At 48.0% G+C, this 24,649-nt stretch overlaps 1 protein-coding gene across 6 annotated transcripts in view; it reads right to left on the bottom strand.

Annotated features, from left to right (window-relative positions):
• The window catches only part of ELN (elastin), an 80,122-nt gene extending 66,677 nt beyond the window's left edge, over positions 1-13,445 (bottom strand). For 5 of the 6 annotated variants that reach the window (XM_048519483.1, XM_048519485.1, XM_048519488.1 and 2 more), the window contains exon 1: positions 13,101-13,444. In XM_048519483.1, the coding sequence (XP_048375440.1) occupies positions 13,101-13,200 (100 nt within the window). In that variant the 5' untranslated portion in view covers positions 13,201-13,444. Of the gene's footprint in view, positions 1-13,100 lie in introns of all 6 variants that reach the window. The other variant, XM_048519484.1, reaches the window with a different exon arrangement.
• Positions 13,446-24,649: the final 11,204 nt, after the last annotated feature.

The raw sequence follows: 24,649 nt of genomic DNA, 5'->3' as shown, positions 1-24,649 counted from the left end.
GTGCATTGCAGGGCCACTCACCCCTTTCAACTGCACTCCACCCCAAACTCCTGGTGAAGTTTGGCGCTGGGGCGCAGTTGAGCAAACAGGACTTGCTCCGCCCCCAAACTCCACATGGAGCTCAGGAGCAGCGCCAGTCCAATCTCCACATGGAGTTTGGGAATGGGGCCAGCCGGCTTGCTCCACACCCGATCTCTACATGGAGCTTGGGCGTGGTGTGGGCCGTTTGATGCTAGCTACAGCTGGCCCAAGTCATGCTTTAAACTGCAGGGTTTCTGAGGCCAGAATCAAACTGAGCACCAGGAGCTGACCAGTTCTCGCTGAATAGCATTGTCTCTCCCCTCAAGCTCCACCTCCAGTCAGTGGAGATCTCCCGGATCTCAGTTCAGGGGTCTCCAACCTTTTTGAGCCTGCAGGCACACTTGGGACTTTGAGAGGGGAGTGATGCCACATTAAAGCGTCCCGTGGGGAGCGCCATTGGGCTGGACCCCCTGCCACCCACGCCAAAAGGCCCCATTTGGTAGGGTACCTTTAACACCCCAGAATTGGTGGGTTGTGGCAGCAGTGACAGGCTGCTTCCCTGCCCTCTCCAGCCCACAGGAGAGGAGGCAGTGACAAGCAAAGCAAAGAGTGAATGGGTGGGCAGATTCAGGTGCCGGCTAACCCCTGGGTGGCCATTCAGTCAGGACTTCCCTGGTGGGGTGGTGGGGTGGTGGGCTCTGGGCTGCCCTTCCACATGGCCACTTCTTCGCCGGCCACCCTACAAGTGAGGGCCCGGCCAAGTGGCTAGGACGAAAGTGGTTGCTCAGTGGCTGCCCAAACTCACCTGCCCACTCACTGTTTGCTTTACTCATTGCTGCTGCCTCTCCTGCAGGCTGGAGGGGGCCAGGGAAGCAGTCTGCAGCTGACATGACCCACCAACTCAGATTTTAAAGGCACCCTACCAAAAGGAGTTTTTTGAGCGGTGGTGGTGAGGGAGAAAGTTTGGCGGGGAGCACCGGGGGGAGGGGCATTTGAGAGCTTACCCCAGGAACCATTTTCCCTAGATATGCCCCCGATTGGCCCAAAGTCACCCAGCCGGCTTCATGTAGAGGAGCTGGGAAACAAATTCAGTTCAGCAGATAAGAGCCCCCCGCTCATGTAGAAGTGAGGGGAATCAAACCCAGTTCTCCAGATTAGAGTCCCCCTGCTGTAAACTGCTACACCACACAGGCCCTCAGTAACTGGGACGAAAAATGCACACTGTATTGAGGAAAGTTTCACAGGCCAAACATAGGTCGATTCCGCACTTGCGTTATCAACCTAAGTTCGAGCTGCGTTTGACCTAAGTGCTCCGCACAACCACTGGGATCGACATGGTTTTGTACCAGCTTTGCCCCATGTAACGGTCAAATTTCCGACTCCAGTTGGGAACTACTACTTTTTCAGGGAACCACGCTCGAACTCAGCTCGATTCCAGTAAAGTGCGGAATCTCTGGTGCCAGGAGTCCCCCATTCAGCCAATCACAGCTGACTGTTTCAGGCATACGTTCAGCTGGCCAATCAAAAAACGCCACCTTCGTCCCTCCATTCCTGTGGCAGTTTTTTTATAACGTGTGTGGGGATAGACAGAACATGGCTGTAGAACAGTAGCCAATTGGAATGGAGCAGCAAAGAGGCACAGGATGATTCCGCCCTCTGAGCTGGGATCAAGCTGGTTGCAGTGGGGAACAACAATGGCTTCGACCTTCTCAGGGAACTGGGTCGAACCTATTTTACTTGTGTGCGGAATTGCCCATAGTTTACTTGTTCAGAGCCAGAAAGAGCGCCTGTGCTTTTAAAAGGTGAGGCCGGGAGGAAAAGGTCCACCGAGAAGACTTCTTCCTCCTTAAAGACACAAGAGCTCTTCTGGGATCTAAGGCAGGCATTAAAACCCAGTGAACGTGATGCAAAATCCCCAAGGGGTGCTGTGGAATACAGAATTGTTCTCTTTTAATACATTTTGATTTACAAGCTGTAAAAGGCATCTTTGGATACTTGAAATTTTTGGGGGGTTATGATGAACTTAAATACCAAATATTTTGGCTCGAGAAAAGTTGTTTAGGACAAACATTTTTAGGCCCTTGGCGCTAATATTGGAGTCAACAAAATGTCATTCGCCTCTTTCTGGCATTGGGGGCAAGTTCAGCTTCCAAGAACCACCTTGCAGACTGGCGTGTCTGCAGGAGAAGCCTAATACTACCAGGCCCACTCTTTCAGTCAGCTACATTTCACACACCACGCACTGAAAGAGTACGGATTTCACTCACAGTAGCAGATCTGCTTCCCCAGAGTCAACAAGAACAAAACTCGTATTTCGCTTACTGGCCTACCTTACAAGGTTGCTCTGAAGGTTACAAAATAATGTTCCGTGTAAACCATGTTATGTATAAATAACGTGAAGTATAAATTGTGTAGAAGCCATGGCCTTCAGTTTGCAGGGACTAAGCAAGGCTGTTAATGACAGGAAGTTTGGGAGCACATTGATTCGTAGGGTCACAGTGAGTCAGGAGGGACTTGATGACTTAACACACGCACACTCAAACTGAGGGGAGAGGAAAGGAATGTGATTATAAACCACTTCGAGACTCCTTCAGGTAGAGAAAAGCGGGGTATAAAAATGTAATCCTCTTAATGGTTCAATGTGCTGAATCTTCAAATGTGTCACACTCTTGCTATTCTCATTTTCAGAGAAGAGCCATGTCCCATGCTGTTCAGCAGCAGCGGCGGCGGCGGCGGCGGTGGCGGTGGCGGTGGCGGCGGCGGCGGAGGAGGAGGAGGAGGAGGAGTTTGGATTTATATCCCCCTTTCTCTCCTGTAGGAGACTCAAAGGGGCTTACAATCTCCTTGCCCTTCCCCCCTCACAACAAACACCCTGTGAGGTGGGTGGGGCTGAGAGTGCTCAGAAGAGCTGTGACTAGCCCAAGGTCACCCAGCTGGCATGTGTGGGAGTGCACAGGCTAATCTGAATTCCCCAGATAAGCCTCCACAGCTCAGGCGGCAGAGCTGGGAATCAAACCCGGTTCCTCCAGATTAGATACATGAGCTCTTAACCTCCTACGCCACTGCAAGATTCCAGTCCTGTAGCACCAACAAGATTTTGAGGAAATCTTGCTGATCTCTGAAGTGCTACTGGACTCGACTTGAGCCACTACTATTGTTTAATTCACTGTGCATGAAACCAGTGACTGATCTAGACAAGCTGCCACCGGTTTCCATTGGCCACATCCCTGTGCTTAACAGGAGCATGGCATCCACAACTTTAGCTGGTGAAATTTTCCTATATCAGCAATGGGAGAAGCTCTTTCATTCCTGCAGATCCTGTGAAATTCCTGCATTCCTATTCCAGCATTCCTGTGCTCCGAGAGGCACAGAAGCAGAGCAGTCTAAAAGCTGGTCATCACAGTGGCCTGCGGGAGGAGGCTATTTCAGATTCTCTGATCTGAATGGGTTGCACAGACCTGTGGTTGTCTCAGATGCATTCACATCTCGCTGCTGCTTGAAGACTGGCAGTGAGGGGGAGCTCACCATCTTCCGGAGACAGCCAATTCCGCTGCTGCGCTTTGCCACTGTATTCCCACAAGTGTTATACATGCTCTACAATGAGGTTTTGTCTGAATCCCCCACTGTTATGAAAACTTGCTGGATGACCTTGGACCACTTCCTTACTGTCACAGACGCAGCCTCAGAACAGGGTTTTTTTTGTGAGGATAAAATTAGAGAGGAAAATACTGTTGGTCCCCATGCGCGATAACAATCAGGACAGGGACACGTGCGTGGATCAAAGTTCGGCCTCGGGGTGCAAAAGACATGCTCTTGAACTAGGAACAGAGCGTGCACGACGCTGCTGGCTTGCCATCCCCAGGAAATTTATGGCCTCCGAACAAGCACGGGGCATGCAAAAACAAAGGGCTAGTTCCCAACTGTGCTTTCCGGCTTTCTCTCTTTTGTGTTCCCACCCATGTAGAAAAGGAGAACCCAAGAAAGGAAAAGTTCAGGCCCTAATCTTGCACTGGATTCTCGGATTTGATTTTTAAATGCAGGGGGCAAGGTACATAAACACTGCCCTGCTCTCTTCCCTGGGAGGCCGATCCCCACAGAATCCAGTGTTTTGCAGGGGGCTTCTGGTGGCGCCAGATTCCAAGCCCTGCCTGAGGAAATAGTCTCAGAGAAATACAGAGGGAGAGACCCCCAGTCAGAGTTTTGCAACATACTGGAGGGGAGGGGGGCTGAATTCTGCTGAATATCTAGGACACCGACGGTTCAGGCTCCGTGGTTGCAAAAAGCAGAGGATTAATCGACTTGCTTGCAAGCCTTTCCATTTGGTTTTAGCCTTCCAGCCTCTCCTGGCAGGCGAGTTCCACTTAGTGTTGCCAAGGCTGATATCAGTTGAGAAACATCCTTGCAGAGTTGTGACCTCTCACAGCTTGCTACCTGCGGCTCCTTTAGAGAACAATACTTTTTTTTTTGGGGGGGGGGGGCGGAGACACAAACATCATATTTTACAAAGCAGGCACTGCCTGCTGGTGTTTGTTCTTACATTTTATTTTTGTTGGATGTTTATGTTAAAGAGAAAGGTAGACTTATAAACGCAACAATAACATGAATAGAAGTGTGTGGTTTGGCGAAGAGAAGGTGAAAAGGTGACATGATGGCCATGTTTAGATATTTGAAGGGATGTCACGTTGGTGAGAGCAGCAAGCTTGTTTTCTGCGGCTCCAGAGATTAGGAGCAGGAGTAATGAGTTCAAAGTGAAGGAAAAGAGATTCCACCTAAACATCAGGAAAAAACTTCCTGACAGTAAGGGCTGTTCAACAGTGGAATGCGCTACCTTGGAGTGTGGTGGAGCCTCCTTATTTGTAGGTTTTTTGAAGAGAGGCTGGATGGCCATCTGACTGGAATGCTTTGAAGGGGGTCTGTTCCTGAATTGCAGGGGGTTGGACTTGATGGCCCTTGGGGTCTCTTCCAACTCTATGATTCCAACTCTATGATTCCAGCTGGCAGAGTCAAGCAGTTCCAAATGGGTCCTGGTCAGGGTCCTGCAATGCTGGCCCTTTGTTATTGCAGCTCATGTTCCAGGCCTGCCATGGAACACGGGTTGTGATGGTCTGCTGTGACTGGTTGCCAGTCTCCAGGTAAAGCCTGGAGATCTCCCAGAATGACAAATGAACTCCAGACTACAGAGGTCAGTTTCCCAAGAGAAAATGTCGGCATTGGAGGGTGGACTCTATGGTATGATCCTTCAGTGAGGTCCCTCCCCTCCCCAAACCCACATTCTCCCTAGACTATACCCCAAATACCCCAGAGTTGGCAGCTCTGCTGGAATCTAGTGCAGCCTTCTCAGCCTGTTGCCCTATACAAGCTTGTGAACTGCCTGTGGGTTGGTGATGGATCCCTGTCCCCTGTCCGCACATGCAGAATAATCCACTTTCAATCCACTATCGATGCACTGTGCAGCTGGGTTTTACTGTGTGGAATAGCAAAATCCACTTGCAAACAATTGTGAAAGTGTTGTCGAAGGCTTTTGCGGCCGGAATCACTGGGGTGCTGTGGGGTTTCCGGGCTGTATGGCCGTCTTCCAGTAGCATTTTCTCCTGACGTTTCACCTGCATCTGTGGCTGGCATCTTCAGAGGATTCTCTGAAGATGCCTCTGAAGATGCCAGCCACAGATGAAGGCAAAACGTTAGGAGAAAATGCTACTGGAACATGGCCATACAGCCCGGAAACCCCTCAACACCCCAATTGTGAAAGTGGATTGAAAGTGCATTATTCTCCATGTGCAGAAGGGGTCTCAGTTCTGAGCTGGTCGATGTGGCTGAAACAGAAAAGGGCATCTTTCGTGTGGCCACATTCTTGAGTACAAAGCTAAGAACAGCGGGGTCAGAAGTTGAAAGTTCTGCCAGAGTGCCACCTTACTGTTTCCTCCCCATGGGAACCTCGTGCCTCTCTTCTCCCTGCACACAATGGCACTTGGAGCAGCTGAGCTAATCGCCTTACAGGGTGAGAATCGCCAGGCTGCCAATATTTAGGTGGCCTTAGGATTGGGGGGGGGGGGGTGAGGCTACCCCTTGGGAGCCAAGGAGTCTGCCCATCTGCATTTGGCAGAGTTAAATTCAGTGACCATGCTTGAAGATAATCATGTTAAAAAGAGTAAAATGTGAGATGACAAATGCGCCGTTTACTGCAGCGTACGCATTCATCGGGTTGGTCCGATGCCTTCTGGCACTGTCTTTGGTTAAACAGGTTTGGCACGCTTTTGAACCACTACAAAAGCCTGCCAAACCTATTTGCCAACAACGAGGCAGGGAAACAGCAGTAGCAAGCACGCTCATGCCCATTTTTAAAGATGGCTCCACTATCCTTTCTTCCGTATCTGCCTTCAGCCAAGGAAAGCCAAAAACTGGAGCACAAATTATTCATATTGAATGTCTCTGCACTGACCGGCTTACTATTGTGTGTGACTTCTGATACCCACAAGGGAAGGGCAGCTCAGGAAAATGACTTAACGGCTTATGCAAAGGTCTGCCAAGTCCCAACAGCTTACAACAACAAACCAAGCTAATGCACCACGAGGAACAGAACATAATATCTTTATGGAATCTGGGAGCCCAGACTCTCTACTCCTCAAATTCAACCCCCGCTTCAAACTCTCTTTTTTTTCCGGAACAAGAGAAAACTGTGGCAGGGGCTCTAATCTTATCTCGCAGGACTCTGTTTAACAAGAGAGGTTTCACGGGAACATGGCACAGAACACAGGACACCTGATAACGTGGAAGAGGACACCTGATAACGTGGAAGACCGTAGCATAGTCTTCAATGGCTTCTGTTCATTTTTCTGCGTACTAGAAGCCATTGGGCTGGGCGGGGACCAGCGAGCTCTTTGCCACTGCCTTTATGAAACCATAAAGTGAAGAGGAGGGATAGGAACAGAGGAGAAATCTTCTCCCTCCCCTCTGTAGTTCCTTGATTCATCCAACCAGCATCTTGTTCCCCAAAACAACCATCCAGGTGCCATCCAGAAAGCCACATAAAGAAGGCATGAATGGTATTGGCTGTGGTTGTCTTTCCAAGTTATCTGACTCTTCAAAGTAGACAGCCTCTGGACACAGACATACCATCTAGCTATCATATCACTATGGCCCCTCACATGCAGAATAATGCACTTTCAATCCACTTCCAATGCACTTTGCAGATGGATTTTACTGTGTGGAAGAGCCAAATCGACTTGCAAACAATGGTGGAAGTAAATTGAAAGGGCATCGTTCTGCATGTGCGGAAGGGGCCCGTATCTGGTGGCACTGAGTCCCACATAGCATTGTGGAAGAAAAGGTTTCTGTTTGCCTTTTCTCAATTTCCTGCCCACCAGTTTCACAGGGTGTATTGTATGAAAGAAGAAGTATTGTATGAAAGAAGAAGAAGAAGAGTTTGGATTTATATCCCCCCTTTCTCTCCTGCAGGAGTCTCAAAGGGGCTTACAATCTCCTTGCCCTTCCCCCCTCACAACAAACACCCTGTGAGGTGGGTGGGGCGGAGAGAGCTCAGAAGAGCTGTGACTAGCCCAAGGTCACCCAGCTGGCGTGTGTGGGAGTGTACAGGCTAATCTGAATTCCCCAGATAAACCTCCACAGCTCAGGCGGCAGAGCTGGGAATCAAACCCGGTTCCTCCAGATTAGATACATGAGCTCTTAACATCCCACCCAATGTATAATTTTATAAACCTTTTTCATGCCCTCCCGTTAACCATCTTTTATTTAAACCTGAAAGCCTCAGATTCCTTCACCTTTTCTCAGAAGAAAGGAGTGCCAACCCTTTAATTGTTTTGCTTGCTTTTTCTGCACTTTTTTCCAGAACTTCAAATGTCTTCTTTTGAGATGGAGGGAACTTTGCACAATATTCCGAATTCGGCCACGCCCCAGGTTTACATAAAGGTATTATGAAACCAGTTATTCTATCCTGAACCACTTTCCTAATAAAACATACTGTTGATTTTTCCTTTTACCTTGAAATAAAACTCTTTGGTTTTGTAATAAAAACATACGCACTATATACTCAGCAACTACATTCTGAGCATTGAACAGAGGATTACAACGCTTTAAAAATGCATTCTGGCTTGCACAGGGGGATAATTTCCCCCAAATGGCAACCCCCTAAGTTTGCCTCGGTGTGAATGCAATCTTCCTTTAGATATTCAGCTGGACCGGTTCGCGACTCCGCCTCTTCCTTTATTTAGCCACCAAATTCAGCCCCACCCCCGCTGAAGATAATCCTCATTTCCTAGAAAAATAGGCCAGAAACCTTGGCAGCAGAATTTGTTTCAAGAGACTGTTTAAGTTAACTCTTTTTTTCGTTCCTGGACATGTAACGTTCGCCGCAGAGGATCCTCTGTCTGAGTTAGTGCTTCTTTCCCGATGGTGACTGAGATACATTTTCTCAGATCTTCCTATCCGTCGGTACCTTTCGCATGTCTGTAAAATGACACTGCGCTCCTTCCCCCTGGGATCAGCTCTGTGAGGCAAAGCAGCCTCTTTAGATTCCAAAAACTAGAAGACGAAAGACCAGGAAGACAGTTGTTTGTTCTGTCTCGAACCAACTTGGAAGAGAATGGCAGCGCTATGGGGGGGGGGAGGTCTTTTTCCCGATCTTGGCAGCACCAGGGCCCCAGATGTCTGAACTGGTGGTAAAAAAAAATGCCATCAAGTTGCAGCCGACCTGTGGAGATCCAACAGAGCTTTCAAGGCAAGAAGCGAACAGAAGTGGTTCGGCGTTGCTTGCCTCTGTGCTGCAACGCTGGAATTCCTTGGTGGTCTCCTGTTCACATCCTAATCAGGGCTAGACCCTGCTTAGTTTCCGAGACCGGCTAGGCTGGGCCATCCGGGTCAGGGCGCTGCCTGTATTGCTGAGGTGATTCCTGCCCTCCAGTTCTTACCGCTCCAGATATGTCAAGCTCACAACCGGCAAAGGGCCCGTAACCGACCTATCACGTATCCACACAGATTCCTCCAATAGAATGGCACTTCCATTTGCAGAAGGGGTGGGTGGCGGCAATTCCTGCCAATCCCCCTGTCCAACGACAGACCCACTCTTTCCCCCAATGCTGTTCTGTACAGCCTCCCACCTCTCGCCCCTGCCGGTCAAAACAGGAGTCAGAAAGTCCTTTACAGAAATCTGTGGCTGACTATAGGCCAGCAGCACTGAGGGAAATAGGTTAAGACAGATCTGAAACCCGAGCGGAGATTCAGATCTGAAATGTCAGGTTTCAAAATTTTCCAGCTGGGAGTCCGAAAATTTGGAGGTCCAAATATCCAGCAGAGGTCTGGAGCTGAGAAACAGCTGGGGAAGAGCATTGGTATGGAGGAACAGGGAGTGGACTATTTAACCCTTCCCACACCCCATACGTTTCTCAAAAGTGCTTTGGAGACACTGGTAGAAGGCAAAGCAGCTTGCGAGAACAAGGGTCAAGGTGGACCACACAGGGTAGCAAAGGGTTAAGAGCTCTTTCACGCTGGACCCTTCCCCTGCCGCTCTGCAGCTGTTCATTGGCTTGTAGGTCCGAAGGCGGGCTTGTCTGAAGACTCCGAATTTTTGCACAACCCTGAAATCTGAGATGCTTTAACGATATTAATAATGTTTGTAGTGTTAATACTAAGACGAAGACTAATAATAGGCAGAGACCTGGCTTCCCAGACCTGGCTTGCTACCAAACATCTAGTCTGGCCCTGAGAATCGCTTAAAAAAAAAACACCCCAACCTGAATCCCATGAATTGTTGACTAACTTTCAGGCAGGGAAACTGCCAAGGCTAGGTTTTTATATCCTGTTTTTCGAAAGCCACAAAGGCTGCAATCCTCGGCACGCTTACTTGGGAGTAAGTCCAATTGAACTGAGTGGGCGTTACTTCTGCAAAACATGCAGCTGATAGCACAGTAGGGGACCAACTTCTACTGAGACCTAATGTCGTCGTCTCTGGATTACTGCATCCTTCATAGCTCACGGCAGCGTGGATGTTAAGCTGTTTGCTTTCCAAAGCAAGCTCCTTTGAAAACACACATGAGACATATCCCCAGATTGTCACTCGTTGTGAATGCAAACTTTCAAGCTCGCTACACATCCTTTCCCCTCACCTGCTAGTTTTTCTTCCCTGCAGGATAAGCGGATTTGGGGGGGAAGTAAACAAGTCCCTCTCCCAAACACGCACATAAACACGCACAAACAGTTTTAATGTGTTCAGCCAAAACTTTACTATTTGATCCTGCCGATTTTATAAACTGACCCTGGGTCCCATCAATTTTGTAGTCAGAAGGGATTCTTTCCCCTAGTCATGTTAGCAATTAGCAGAAACAATTTATCGGTCTGTGTTCGTTATTTGTGGCACACGATGCTTGAAAGATGACCGAGAACCAAACATTTGCCCACCACAGCTGTCCATGGCCAGAACATCCGGAGGCGTTTTAGACTCTAGGCAGGTGACTGGGCTGTTTTAAAATTGGCTTTCCTTTGCTGCATCTGACTCCCTTCCAGATTTTTTTTATTTCAAAAGCTAGAATTTTCATCTTGAGCCCTACTTTCTCCGAGCCGCCTAATCAAAATACCTGATAAACGTTTCTAAAAAAACTTGAAAGTGTTTTTGCTGCGAGTCATGGCAAATGAGCTACTTCCACGAATGTCGCACGCTTCCCCTTTCTTCGGCACACACAGGAAAAAAAGAAACATACTTTGTGCGTGAAGTTGGATGGAGCCACACGACACTGCAAAGAGGGATCGTATTGGCTGCGCTCTGCCGCTGTGTCCCCCAAGGAGGGTAAGTTTCAGCTTTGCTTGAACATCTGAAGCTGATGGTGAATCAGACCGTGGGACCTTTGAGTTTCTATTCTAGAGAGTCTTGGGCAGTGGTGGGAGTTTTCACACCCTGCTTTTGGGGAGAGCCTTCAACTGCTGCCAGAGATTGAACATGCAACCTTCCTGATGCAGGTAGTGAACTGAGCCACGGGTGTGCCCCTCCATTAACAGCTACGTATCATCCTACGAAACATTTCAGGTCAGATTCGGGTCTGTCTGGCTCAGTTAACATCTGCTCTGCCTGGTTCTCAGCATCTCAAGTGTCAAAGGGCCTTTCCCAACATCTGAAATCCTTTCCCCGGAGGAGCCGAGGACTCTGCCGCCAAAGATCTCTCACACGAGGCAGTTCACACAAAAGTATACAATGCGGTCCACCAAAGAAGGCTGCTCAAAGGGCACAACTCCCTGGATACAAAGGTGCCATATCTGATGAAGGAGCCTTTGACTCTTGAAAACTTATACCTTGCAAGTTGCTACTGGACTCTATTCGAGGTGCAGAGGAGTAGCTTTTTGCATGGTTCCTGTCATTTCAAAGGGACTTCCGGAATAGCACCTGTATCCCAAAGCTCTGCCTAGTGTTAACTTCTAAAATAAGATTTGGATTCCAGTTCATCTTAAAGGACCTCATAGGTGCCTTTTTTTCTCATCTCGATAGACCCCATATGGCTGTTGTGAGAATGAAATGCAAGAGGGGAAACCCTTTTATGCCACCTATGAATGATGGGTGAAATTAAACTAGGACAGACCGTTTACAATCCAGACAGCATCAAGCAAAAGGCACTTTGCGCACACTCAGACAACACTCACTGATCCTAACTTAAATCTATCAGCGGTAGCAGAATTGTTCACATTAAAAAGAGGGTTTTTGGGGTGGGGTGGGGAGTCTCAAACTTCCAAATCCAAAGAGCATGCAGAAGATCAGCACTCTTTAAGTCCCACTGGAGAATTCTGTGTCCATTCCACAGATTCAAGACTCAAGGAAATCAATCAGATTTATATTCACAAGCTAAGTTTACGAGAATCACAACCCAGAAACGAAACGGGGGGAGCAGGCCATGCCATGGTTTTGTGCATCTGCCTCTGTCTTCACAGATTAGACAAAAGCACAGCGGATGGCTCTATCAGTGGCTACTAAAATCATAGCTAAGTGAAGCCTCCATGTGCTGGGGCATGTACCTTTGATGACCGGATGTTTGGGATGCACAGCAAAGGTGCCTGTTGGCTTCACGTCCTGCTTACGTGACCTTATAAGGACCCTTTTATTGATTGGCCTTTGACCCGGCGGGCCTTTGGCTCAACCTAAGAAGGGGTTTCCTGAACCTCACAAGAGCTTCAGTTCTTTTTTTACAGAAGTGTCGGATGGGTCTCAACAAGCCCAGTCCTTCGGCTGAAAAAAGCAGAAGCATCGAGTGTCACGGAGGGACGCAGAAAAATCACAGCGTTATTTTGTGAAAACATATCCAGCTCTGTCGTAAACTGCGGGAAGCACTTTGTTCCAAGAACACACAAGTGGCACGCAACTGCACTGCCTCCCAGGGGAGAGCAGCGTTTTGGAACGAGGGGCAAACGCCGTGGAAAAAGTGGCACTCCTTAAACCCAGGGGTGCCCAGCACAGCCGATTTTGCCACCCAGGGCACGGCAGGATCTATCTCTTAAGCACATTTTCCACCGTCTCGGTTTGCCCCTCTTGGAGGCTATTCAGGCACAATTTCTGTGGCTCCAGATGGGACTTTATGTGCCAGTGTGGCCACTGCACAAACAACTGTTGTGGCGCTTCTCTTCAGAAACCCCCTAAAGCTGAGATGCGACATCAACCTGCTGGAAGCATCGCACTTTATCTGTCACCTGCAGCTTTAGGAAACACGCTCTGCACAGGCTTAGGAACAACTTTGTGAGTGGCTAACCCCTGCCAGGACCTTGGCGTTCCCAGAATGGCTTTTTAGAGTTTTACCTGTTACCTTAGGAGGAGAGCATGCCCCCTCCTTTCCGCCCTCCCTAAAAACGACTTGACCATTCCGGACTGGTAGTCCCGGAGGAGGGCGACGCCTCTGGGGCCAGCTCACCTGCCTGCAGCGCACCTGGCGCGGGGGCTTCCCCCACTGGCGCCCTCCCACCCCTGCAAGCTTGCGGCAAGAGCGCACCCAGGCGGCGAGGGAGGTCAGCCCGGGTCTCCGGCAGCGCAGCCTTTGCAGGGCATCTCCCCCCAAACGCCCCCCACGCCCGGAGCTCGGCAGCCTCCGCCTTACCTCCTTGCCACGAAGCCGGGAGGCTGGAGAGCCCGAGCCAGGCGACTCCGCGGAGGAGGAGGAGGAGGAAGGAAGCAGGCGCCCGCCGCGTGGCCATCATCCCCTCTCGCCGCAATGCCCGCGTCTCCTGGCAGCCGGCGCCGTTTTATCCCCGGCGCTCGCTCCTGCTGCTGGATCGCGGCTGCCGAGGATGGAAGGGGAAGGGACGGCGGGGAGGAGGAGGAGGAGCAGGAGCAGGGGAAGGGCTCGGGACGCGACGTCAGTGGGAAAGGGCAACGCGCCGGGGCTGCCTGCCCGAGCCCCGTCCCAGGCCCGGGCCCGGTCCCCAGCCCCGCTCGCCGCCTGCCAAAAGGCCGCGCCGCTGCCAAGACAGACAGCAGCCAGCCCACGGGAGGCCAGGCGAGGCAGCCCCGCCGCCCACAGAGGGGAGGGGGTCGCACTGATGCCCCGCTTCTCTCTCCTGGGAGGAGAGGCCAGGCGGCTTACAAAACTCCGTTCCCTGCCTCTCCCCTCAATAGGTACCTTGTGAGGCAGGCGGGGCGGGGAGAGTTCCGAGAGGACTGGGATTTAGCCCCAAGGCAGGAATGTAGGAGTGGGGAAACAAACCTGGTTCACCACAGAAGAAGAAGAAGAAGAAGAAGAAGAAGAAGAAGAAGAAGAAGAGTTTGGATTTATACCCCCGTTCTCTCCTGCAGGAGACTCAAAGGGGCTTACAATCTCCTAGCCCTTCCCCCCTCACAACAAACACCCTGTGAGGTAGGTGGGGCTGAGAGAGCTCTGAGAAGCTGTGACTAGCCCAAGGTCACCCAGCTGGCATGTGTGGGAGTGTACAGGCGAATCTGAATTCCCCAGATAAGCCTCCACAGCTCAAGCGGCAGAGCTGGGAATCAAACCCGGTTCCTCCAGATTAGATACACAAGCTCTTAACCTCCTACGCCACTGCTGCTCTCCATTCCCTGCCTCTCCCCTCAATAGGTACCTTGTGAGGCAGGCGGGGCGGGGAGAGTTCCGAGAGGACTGGGATTAGCCCCAAGGCAGGAATGTAGGAGTGGGGAAACAAACCTGGTTCACCGAAGAGGAGAAGAAGAAGAAGAAGAAGAAGAAGAAGAAGAAGAAGAAGAAGAAGAAGAGGAGGAGGAGGAGGAGGAGGAGGAGGAGGAGATGATGATGATGATGATGATGATGATGATGATGATGATTTTGGATTTATATCCCACCTTTCTCTCATGTAAAGAGACTCAAGGCAGTTTCAAAGCTCCTTTCTCTTCCTCTCCCCACAGCAGACACCTTGTGAGGTAGGTGGAGCTGAGAGAGTTCCCAAGGACACCCAGCAGAAATGTAGGAGTGTGGAAACACATCTGGTTCACCAGATAAGCCTCTGCCACTCCGGTGAAGGAGTGGGGAATCAAACCCAGTTCTCCAGATTAGAATCCACCCGCTCTTAACCACTACACCATGCTGTTCTCTCTTTCAAGAGTCTCAAAGCCACTTACAATCACTTTCCCTTCCCCTCCCTACAACAGACACCTTGTTAGGTAGGTGAGGTTGAAAGAATTCTGAGAGAACTGTGACTAGTCCAAGGTCACCCAGCAGGCTTCATGTGGAAGAGTGGGGAAGCAAACCTGGTTCTCCAGATCAGAGTCCACTGCTCACTTATTAGATGTAGGACTGCATTGACTTATATTGCACATTTCTGCTTTTAGTCTCAGTGAGAAAGGCAGGGGTTTGAATGGCAGGCACCTTTTAAGAGTGGAAGGGGGAGAGATTTGGGGTTTGCTATTTTACTTGCATTTTAATTGAAAATGTTTTTAATTATTGGTTTTAACTATTATTGCCTTGAACCACAAGGAAAGGAAGGATATAAATGTATAGATAGAATATAATTAAATGACTGATTAAAATCAGAGACCCACTTCACTCCTCGAATCTTACTTGTTGAGTCTCTGCACAAGTCACTGTCCTGGGTGTGTGAAGAATGCAACAGACAAAAGGGAAACCATCTTAGAGGCCCTTTCCCCACTTACCTTAAGCCCCGCGCTACTCTCCTCAAGTAGTGCGGGGTCCCGGGGCACTCCCCACTACAGGGGCGGCGACAGCACAGCTGCCCCAACGCTGCCGCTCTCGCGCCCCCTCAGCGCGCGGCATCCCTGGCGCTCCTCAAAACGGCGCCTTTTGATGACCCCATGCAGAGCGGGGTCATCAAACACTTCTCCCTTTAAACACTTCTCCCTTTCTCCCTTCCGCAGCGGGGTCGTGAGGACGCCCGGGCGCGCGCCAGAGATGCCGGGCGCTGAGAGCAGCATGCAGCAAAGGGTGGTCAAAGGTAAGTGGGGAAAGGGCCTAAGTTGCAGGAGGAATGTTTTAAAGGGAGAAGTGTTTGGCATGACACAACTGAATTTGCTAGCCCAATTGGATTGGCCAGATGACTCTACTTGTATAGCCCACTGTGATGCCACCCCGAAAGTGAAGCTACTCTGGAAAGAACCCTGCCCATCTGGTTCTTCCTCCTACCAAATTGAACGGAGACATCTGCCCATTCCTAGTTCAGCTGGTTTCCTTCCGGCTGTCTGACACAAGGCATATCCATTTGAGGAGGTGTGTCTTCTAATGCTTTTGGTAGCACTGATTACATTTTGAAATGCTAAACGGGTTGAGTTGCTTGGAAGGAAGAGGTTGTATGAAGCTAAAAAGCCACAAGTCAAAGGTTTTTGACATTTCAGTGGGGATACGGAACGCTTGCTGGATCACAAGAAAACGCAGATTTTGAGAAACTAGGATTTTTTTTTGATGATACATACAATCAGAATACATTCGCTTTTCAGAGAGTGCCCAGCCAAGTTTGATTTTGAGAGTCAGCTCTGCCCTGGAAATTCATTTCCACAACAGAACTTACAACTCCCAATTTACTCCTTGAGAAACCAATAAATACGTCACCCAAGAACAAATGCAAAACAACAAAAACAGAAAATATTTTGTGGCACTTAAACATTAACAAATCAGGTTCTGCTTTCGGGATCTCAAATGATAATACATTTGCTGGTCTTCAAAGTTCCACAGGATTCTTGGATTTTTGCAGCAAAAAGCAGAGCTTTCCCAGTAGAATTTATTATCTATCTTGGAAGTGCATCTGAGCAGGTGCAGAGATTTTTTTTAATAATGGCCAGCCCCAACAAATTAAGGCAGCAAGTTTTGTTGGTATGATATTTCCTGGCATGTTCCACCTTCATAATCTCCTTCAATGAAGGGAATGATTTCACAATTTCTGGCCATTGCCCTTCCTGCTTGAAAAAAACATATATTCCACATATACACATCATAACCACTGTGCGTTAAAAATAAAGTGACCAGATTTTTTTTTTAAAAAAAGCGGGATGCTGCCGCAGTGCCTTCTGGGGCGCTTCCCTGTCTACAGCCCAGGGAGCGCCGCCGCAAAAGGCAGTGTTGAAGCCCGGCGGGACGCGGGACACATCACGCAAAAGCGTGAGTGTCCCGCGAAAAGCGTGATGGATGGTCACTCTAGTTAAAAACCATACAACATACATATCTGAGGGACTGCATATCTGAGGGACCGCGTTTCCCCGTATTGCCCCGTCAGGTCCCTCCATTCCCTGTTGGAGATCCCTGGCCTGAAAAACATCTGGCTGGCCTCCACGAGGGTCACGGCTTTTACTGCCCTGGCCCCTACCTGGTGGAATAAGCTCCCTTGGGAGATCAGGCAGGCCCTGTGGCTTACAAGGTTTCTGCAGGGCCTGCAAGACGGAGCTATTCCGCCAGGCATTCCGATCTGGCCAGCTGGGTTGATTGCGGCATTTGACCTCCATCTTGGCCTCCTGTGGGTATGGAGGGGGTGGGGTTTTTTTGCCATCTGTTGCTGCTACTGTTAATTGATTTTACTGTACTATTGTTATGGCTGTTTTTACTGTTTTAATTGTTTGCCGCCCTGAGCCCTGCAAGGGAGGATGGAATATTAATTGAATATAAATAAATACATAAATAATATATAGTACAAACAAATGGACAAAAACAACCATTTAAAAAGGGGAGAGAACTGAAATAATTGACCAAAAAAAAAAGAGTATAGAAAGAAACAAAACAACAGGGAATATTACTTGCTTCAGTTTATGAATTAAAGCATCGGGCATAGTTTGGCAGGATAAAACTGTGTGACCGGTCAGTACCCCAGGTGCCACAATCTAGCCCAGACACCAACCTGAAGTGGTAAAAAGCTGTTGTTGTCCTTTGACGAAGTTCGCTTAAAAAAATTGCAATCTCAAGAAAAGCTCCAATTTATGAGCTTTGATAAATCATGCAAATTAGGCAACAATTTTGGACACCTTCCCCAGTTTTGTGTACTAATCTGTAGCAGTGTGGAAACATTGTGGTCTTTCTTAGGCCCCTTCCGCACATGCAGAATAGTGCACTTTCAATCCACTTTCAATGCACTTTGCAGCTGGATTTTACTGTGTGGAATAGCAAAATCCACTTGCAAACAATTGTGAAAGTGGATTGAAAGGGCATTATTCTGCATGTGCGGAAGGGGCCATAGTCATGGGGAAGTGTGTGTGGCTAAGGGACAAGATCTCCAGTCAACCATGCTGAAAATCTTATTTGACTTCCTGAGATTTTAGAAGGTAACGCGACCACATTCTAAGAATATTCTCATTGTCCTGAGGGCTAGAACCTTGCTTTTTAAAAGAAGTCCAGAAGTCTGTAGAAGCAAAATGTTATGATTGATTCCAAACCCTTTGACACTTCTGTTCTCCTGCAGAATGGCAGAATACAACAAATGGCCCATAATGCTTTCCTTGGCCTTGATGGCCTTGATGCCATTTTGCCTACCCTCTGCTTCTGAGTTGTATCTGCAACCTCCATTTCGGGAGCTTGCATGCTGCCTTGGGGGGGGGGGGGGGGGGGGGGCGGGGGTTTTATTTTTTTTTTTTTCTTTTGGCTAAAATTAAAAAAGGAGAAGCCCCATCAATCCCTCAGAAATGCTGGCGGGGGAATGGTCGGAACCGCTCCTGTGTGGGTGGGGGAAGGCGGAGAGGAGGAGAAAACCTGAAGCAAGTAAAACAGACATTAGTCTACTTCACTTCCCCTGAGCAGACAGGTAAAAAGTCATGCTTTACCCACTTTCAGAAACCACAGGAATTACCTGATCTGAGGCACAGTGAGTTCAGGAAAGGGGAAACGTGTGCCCAATCAAGAATCTGACCTGAATGGAATGGAATGGAATGGAATGTACGCCCATTGTGGGCAGACCACAAGTGCATAAACACCCTGTTTGCTTTGACAATCGAGTCTTACACATGCCCACCATATCACACCAGAAGTCGATTCCATTTAGGACGGTTCATTCTGACCAGCAGTCTCAGGCAGAGGAAGATCTTTCCCATCCCCTGATACCTGGATAAGAGATCAAAGTCTGCACTCCACCCATGAACCAGCCACAGTCCCACAACCTAAAAGGGAAAAATATTATTTTCAAGGCTAGAGAAATACTTTCAGTATCTAGTGCCAGTCTTACATTGGGCAGAACAAATCTTTCCACATGTGCTGGCTCCAGCACTGATTTCCTTCATGCCCAGACAGCTGAACAGGTGACTTCAGTTTTCCTCCCAGATACACGTATTTTTCTGTGCCAAAATTGCTGAAGTGTACAGAACAAACAGGAAGTGGCACTAGACTTTTCTGCCCTCCATGAATATTGTGGGAGAGAGAGGAATTTTTCTCTCTCTTCAATGCCAGAACTTGTATTGGACCGACCAAATGGCTTTGTTACATTTGGGACAGACTGTTTTAAGTACTTCTTACCATGATGCATAGGTGTGGAACTCTCTGCCGCAAGCCGCAGAGATGTCTACTGGAAGAAAAGTTTGGGGACAGTTATGGAGGAGACAAGCTCTATCAACGGTTCTGAGCTGTCGTATTTTAGGATTGGATGAGACACAAAGAGGAAGTTGGCTTCACCATTGGACATTACCTCCTGTTGCTAACAGCTGCTTCTGCACAGAAGATTTCCTGCACCCCAGCTCTTAAGCAGGAATGGCGGTTTTCAGAGCACTGGCATGATATCATGATTTTCATTCCATGGTTCCTGGAAAGATGGGAGTCAAACCAGGTTTCACCAAGTGTGGACGTGAAGGTGGAAATTTCTCCACCCTCCCTACCTGCATCTGACACTAGTTTCCCTCCTTATCTCATCCAACTTTCCATTTCTGCAATAGCACCCCTACTGGGCTTTTTGCTAGCTTATTTATTTTTTCAAATGATCAACAGGTGTAACACTTTAGTGATTTATCTACTACGGGTTAAAAAAAAACCTTGCAAAAAGCATTTCAACAATAAATGCATCACGGGGACAATAACTTCATAACGGGGAATCATCCCTGAAGCAACCAATCTGTCTCCTATCCTGCCCCTAAATATAGATATTATTGTAATATTGCTCCCCCCCCCTCCCCCAGCAGCACCTATGTTACATTTCCAAGACTAGGGACCGGAGAGATCACAGCGTGTCATTCTGCACTGGGTGGCAAACTCATATTTGACAGATTCTGTAATCAAACCCTCTAATTTTTTTTGGGGGGGGGAGAGAGATGTGCCACCCTTCGACGCAGACTCCTTTCCACATCTGGAACGCCACTCAATGCAGAAGATTGTGGGGTGTGTTTTAGGGCACTTCCGCACATGCAGAACAATGCAATTTCAATCCACTTTCAGTGGACTTTTAATAATTCTTTGCAAGTGGGTTTTGCTATTCCGCACCGTAAAATTCAGCTGCAAAGTGAATTGAAAATGGACTGAAAGTGCATTATTCTGCATGTGCAGAAGTGCCCATTCCAAATAGGGGTGGGGCTCTAGCCAGGCCCCACTGTGGCTCTGTGTAAAAAGTGAATTGGAGGGTAAGCTAGCCAGTTTTTCAGCCTGGCCCCTCTCCTGTGTCTTTAGCAGCTACTGGGCTGTGTTTATTGCATCGCTGTGAAAAAATCCACATGGTGATTGAAGCACATTCAGCCTCTGTTAATGACTCAGAAGCATTATTTCCTGGCTGGTTGGCAACCTTACCTGCAAAGGCTATGCCCCAATGGGGGAGGGGGGGGAGATGATTAATAATCTTGCCATCCAGGAAGCCTTGAAAATTTCAGAAATGGGGCAGAAAGTTCTGTCAAATTCCAGCAAAGTCATAGCAACCCCCTAAAGTTTTCAAGGCAAGAGATGAACAGAGGTGGTTTTGCCATTACTTAACTCTACATAGCAACCCTCAACTTCCTTGGGGTCCCCCATCCCAGTATTAACCAGGGGCAGCCCTGCTCTGCTTCTAATGTCTGATGAGACCAGGCTAGCTTGGGTCATGCAGGTCCAGACCAGCAAAGAAACTGTGTTGCGTTTGACTTCCGGTGACGCCAGCAAGGGGCTTGCAAGGAACGCAAGAAGCAGAGATGGTTTGCCATTGCTTTCCTCTGCACTGTTCTTCCAAGTACCAACCCTGCTTAGCTTGCAAGATCTGGAAAGGTTGGGTTATACCATTCCACCTTCCTTCCCCTAGCTAGAAATAGCAGCCCGCAGATTCTCAAGAAAAAAACATGTTTGGGGCTTCTTTGCACCTATAGGTGGCGCTAATGATACAATGCTTTCCCAAGTCGTACACCTGCTTTAAGGAAGGACACGTCAGGCCAACATTCATAATTACTCGACTCACGACATGAACACGTCCAGCTAAAAGTGTTCCAGTGTTTTAGGAGCTGAGTGCTGTTTCCCTGAAGTGTATGTGGCAGCCATGAAAAGGCATTGTGTAGAGATTGTCGGAAAAAGGTGCTCAAAAATAGTCGGGATTTCTAGATCTGTGGTATAGCCAGATTTGCAATATTGGATACAGCTCTGATCGCTGTATCTCAAAGATGAAGAAAGACAGGAGAACATTGTAGAAAATTGTGAGGGGAAAGAACTTTCCCCAGCAACCCTCAAATTATCCTGTGAAACTGACATAGGTGCAGGAAAGTTGGAAGGTGATACTTCACCACCATAATGTATATATAATTCATGAAATTGTTTTGCACAAAATGCAAGGACAGTATTTTAGCTAAGCTGGCTTTAAAAGGGGGTTAGAGGAAGCATGAAAAGACAAGTCCATGAATGAGTCCTAATAGTTAAATAGAACCTCTGTGTTCGAAGGTGGTCGACTTTTGGTTGCTACGGGGAGGAGAAGGGAAAGATTTGCCCTGTTTCTGATAGGCCTTCCATAAGAACATAAGAACTAGCCTGCTGGATCAGACCAGAGTCCATCTAGTCCAGCATTCTGCTACTCGCAGTGGCCCACCAGGTGCCTTTGGGAGCTCACATGCAGGATGTGAAAGCAATGGCCTGCTGCTGCTGCTGCTGCTCCTGAGCACCTGGTCTGCTAAGGCATTTGCAATCTGAGATCAAGGAGGATCAAGATTGGTAGCCATAGATTGACTTCTCCTCCATAAATCTGTCCAAGCCCCTTTTAAAGCTATCCAGGTGAGTGGCCATCAGAACTTAAAACTGGAAGGAAAGTATTACTTTAGCTGTGCAGAAGTTCTTCAAGGCTACTTCTTTACTTCCACTGCAAGTCTCACTGATCAGCGACATAAAATGATGAAACCCTCAGCGCTGTAACTGCTTCGGATGTGTTCACGCTTCATGTTGCTGGAGAGTATCTTTGCCACTGGGTCTTGTCTCAGATTCTCATGACTGGTAAATTCTTAGGCATGGAATACACATGGAACAGAAAGAGAAATGATAGCGCAAGCTCACATGGTAGGGAAAGGAAAGTGCCATTCTCAACATTTCCCAGTGTAGTTGTGTGCACGGAGTGCCTTCAAGTCACTTCCAACTCATGGCACCCTTTGAATCAACATCCTCCAAAACGTCCTGTTGTTAACAGCCTTGCTCAGGCCTTGCAAACTACGGGCCGTGGCTTCTTTTATAGCATCAGCCTATCTTATACTGGGTCTTCCCATTTTCCTGTTGCCTTCAATATTGCCTAGCATTGTTGTCTTTTCCAGTATCTCTTCTATTCCCATTATGTGACCAAGGTACCACAGCCTCATTTTAGCCATTTTAGCTTCTGGGGACAGTTCAGGCTTGATTTGATCGAGAGAGTGCTAGATTTGATCTAGAACACGCTTATTTGGTTTTCGGCAGTCTACAGTATCCATCACACTCTCTTCCAAAACCATCTTTCAAAAAAATCTACTTGCTTCCTGTCAGGTTTTTTTTTTTTAATGTCCAGCTTTCACACCTATACATAGTAACAGGGAATACCCATGTGGTAACTCCGGGCAAATAAAATGTCTATATTTATTGGCCTCCACGTGGCAGCTGAAGAAATCCTGGGGTTATAACTGTAGGGGACAGAGACTAGGTCATTGGGTATAAATGGTCACTTTGGAAGGAGAATCTTATGGTGTTATACCCTACTGAAAACGCTCCCTTTCCCAAACTTCGCCCTCCTCAGGTTCCACTCCAAATCAGGTATTTCCCAATCTGGAACTAGTAACCCAAGGGAGAAAGGTTATTTCCTAGATCTTTACAAGTTATAAGGTTCTATCCTAGCCTTTTACTTGATGTGTTGGTATACAGTGGAACCTCGGTTTTCATTGGTAATCCGTCTGAAAAGAATTGATGAAAACTGAAACTGATGAAAACCAAGGCAATCTTTTCCAAAGGAATCATTGCAAATCCAATTAATCCGTTCTAGGCACTCCAAAAAACATACCAAAAACACATGTTTTGGTGAATAAACAGTGTTTAATGCTGAAAACAGGAACAAACAATAACACTAGGACCAGCTTCAGAGCCAGTAGACCAATGTCGCACCAGAAAGCTGTCCAAAGAGGTCTGTTTCTGACGCCTCTTTAAGATTTGTCTGAAATGGGGCAAGACATTGTCATTAAACAAGTTGCAGATACGGCTTGCAACAGCTTTGTCCGGGTGATTTTTCTCCACAAACCCCTGCACCTTACTGCAAATTGATGAAAACCGAGGCAAATCGATGAAAACCAAGACAAATTTTTCACTGAAAAAATAAATGAAAACCGAAATCGATGAAAACCGAAACCGGTGAAAACCGAGGTTCCACTGTATTAATGAACACTCATTGCGGTGGAACACTGCAAAGTATAATCCTGTCCCGGCAGTCACTTTTCTACCACCTCAACACACAACTGTTTTTGGTTATATAGACTAGGCCTCATTCTCTCCCAGTCCAAATCGAAAATCCCCTTCTGTTCCCAGATGGACTATTTTAATACAAGAGAGAGAAATGCTACAGAGCAGATGACTGTTATAGTTCCTAAACTTGGGTTGAGGAACAGACAGGCTTTGGCTGGCTCTTTCAAGCAGCCTCCATCCCCGACGAGAAAGAAGCCATACGCTTCTCCATTTAGTGGGAGAAAACAGGGACCGATTTATGACGCCCTGTTTCTCAATAGCTAAAATCATAAACAGAATCCCCTTTCCCAGTACACATCAATAACCACAGAGCCAGTTAACTCATCAACCAACTATCCTACTCAACGCAAAAGCCAAGAAAAGTTATAAAGGCATGAAGGTCCTCCCCCTATGACGTCACTTCCTTTGTAAGAGTCTGCACCAATCCCATGCTATAAAACAAAACCTTAGCAGCCTGTCATTCTCTTTAACCAACTTTTCACTTTTAGTAGCCAGCAGAGGAGGGGATGCTGGTAATTCATTTTCTAGAAAATGCGTTTGAAAAAAAAACTGGCAAGAATTGTGCCCATTGTGTATTTAATTTGCTACATCTTTATTTCATTTTTTTTGAAATTCCTTTGGCAAGCAGGCTTTGGTGTTTTGCAAAGCTTCTTCGAGGGAAGATGCAGGGTGAGGGGTGGATTTTCCATGGCTGCTGAACCCTGGGTAAAAGGGTAGCATCTCAGAATGGGTTGGAGGGGGGGGGGGCGTGCATTCCTGCATCACAAACCAAAACAAGTCATTTTCTCCTGCCACACGCACGCAAACACATTGCAGCAAATCATCTGATGATCAATAAGGGTGTGTCTATGTGCTCGCAAAACCTAGAACTTTTCTCCCCCTCGACTTGTTAATCCTGTTTAGGAAATGTTTGGATTATGGGAGGTGGGGGGGGGTGGAGCATGTCGGGGAGGTGGAGTTTGGAGAGGGAAGGGACCTTAGCAGGGTATAATAGCATAGGGTACAGTCACCAAAACCGGCCTTTTCTCTAGGGAAAGGGATTTGAGCCATCTGGAGATCTGTTGCAATTGAAGAAATCTCCAGCCCTTCCCTGGGGATTGGCAACCCTATCTCCCCTGCATCTGGCATAAGTAGGCAGGATTTCTTGGTTGGGTTGTAATTTGCAGGGGCATCCATATTCCAATGAGCTTGTAATTTTAGTTTTGCGAAATGTCTAGTGTCTCTGAGCATAAGCTGAGTTCCCCTCTACAAGGGAAACACTGAATTTAAAACTGAAAGAGAGAGGAAGGAAGAGAAGTATTTTGGAACTGGGGAGAAGCTTTCCCTCCAAATATACTTTGGAGTCGTTCAGTACA

The sequence above is a fragment of the Sphaerodactylus townsendi genome, linkage group LG16 (assembly GCF_021028975.2).
Source record: "Sphaerodactylus townsendi isolate TG3544 linkage group LG16, MPM_Stown_v2.3, whole genome shotgun sequence".
In the NCBI taxonomy this organism is placed as follows: domain Eukaryota; kingdom Metazoa; phylum Chordata; class Lepidosauria; order Squamata; family Sphaerodactylidae; genus Sphaerodactylus; species Sphaerodactylus townsendi.
The sequence above is the reverse complement of the archived record's forward strand: the minus strand, read 5'-3'. Positions and strand labels throughout refer to the sequence as shown.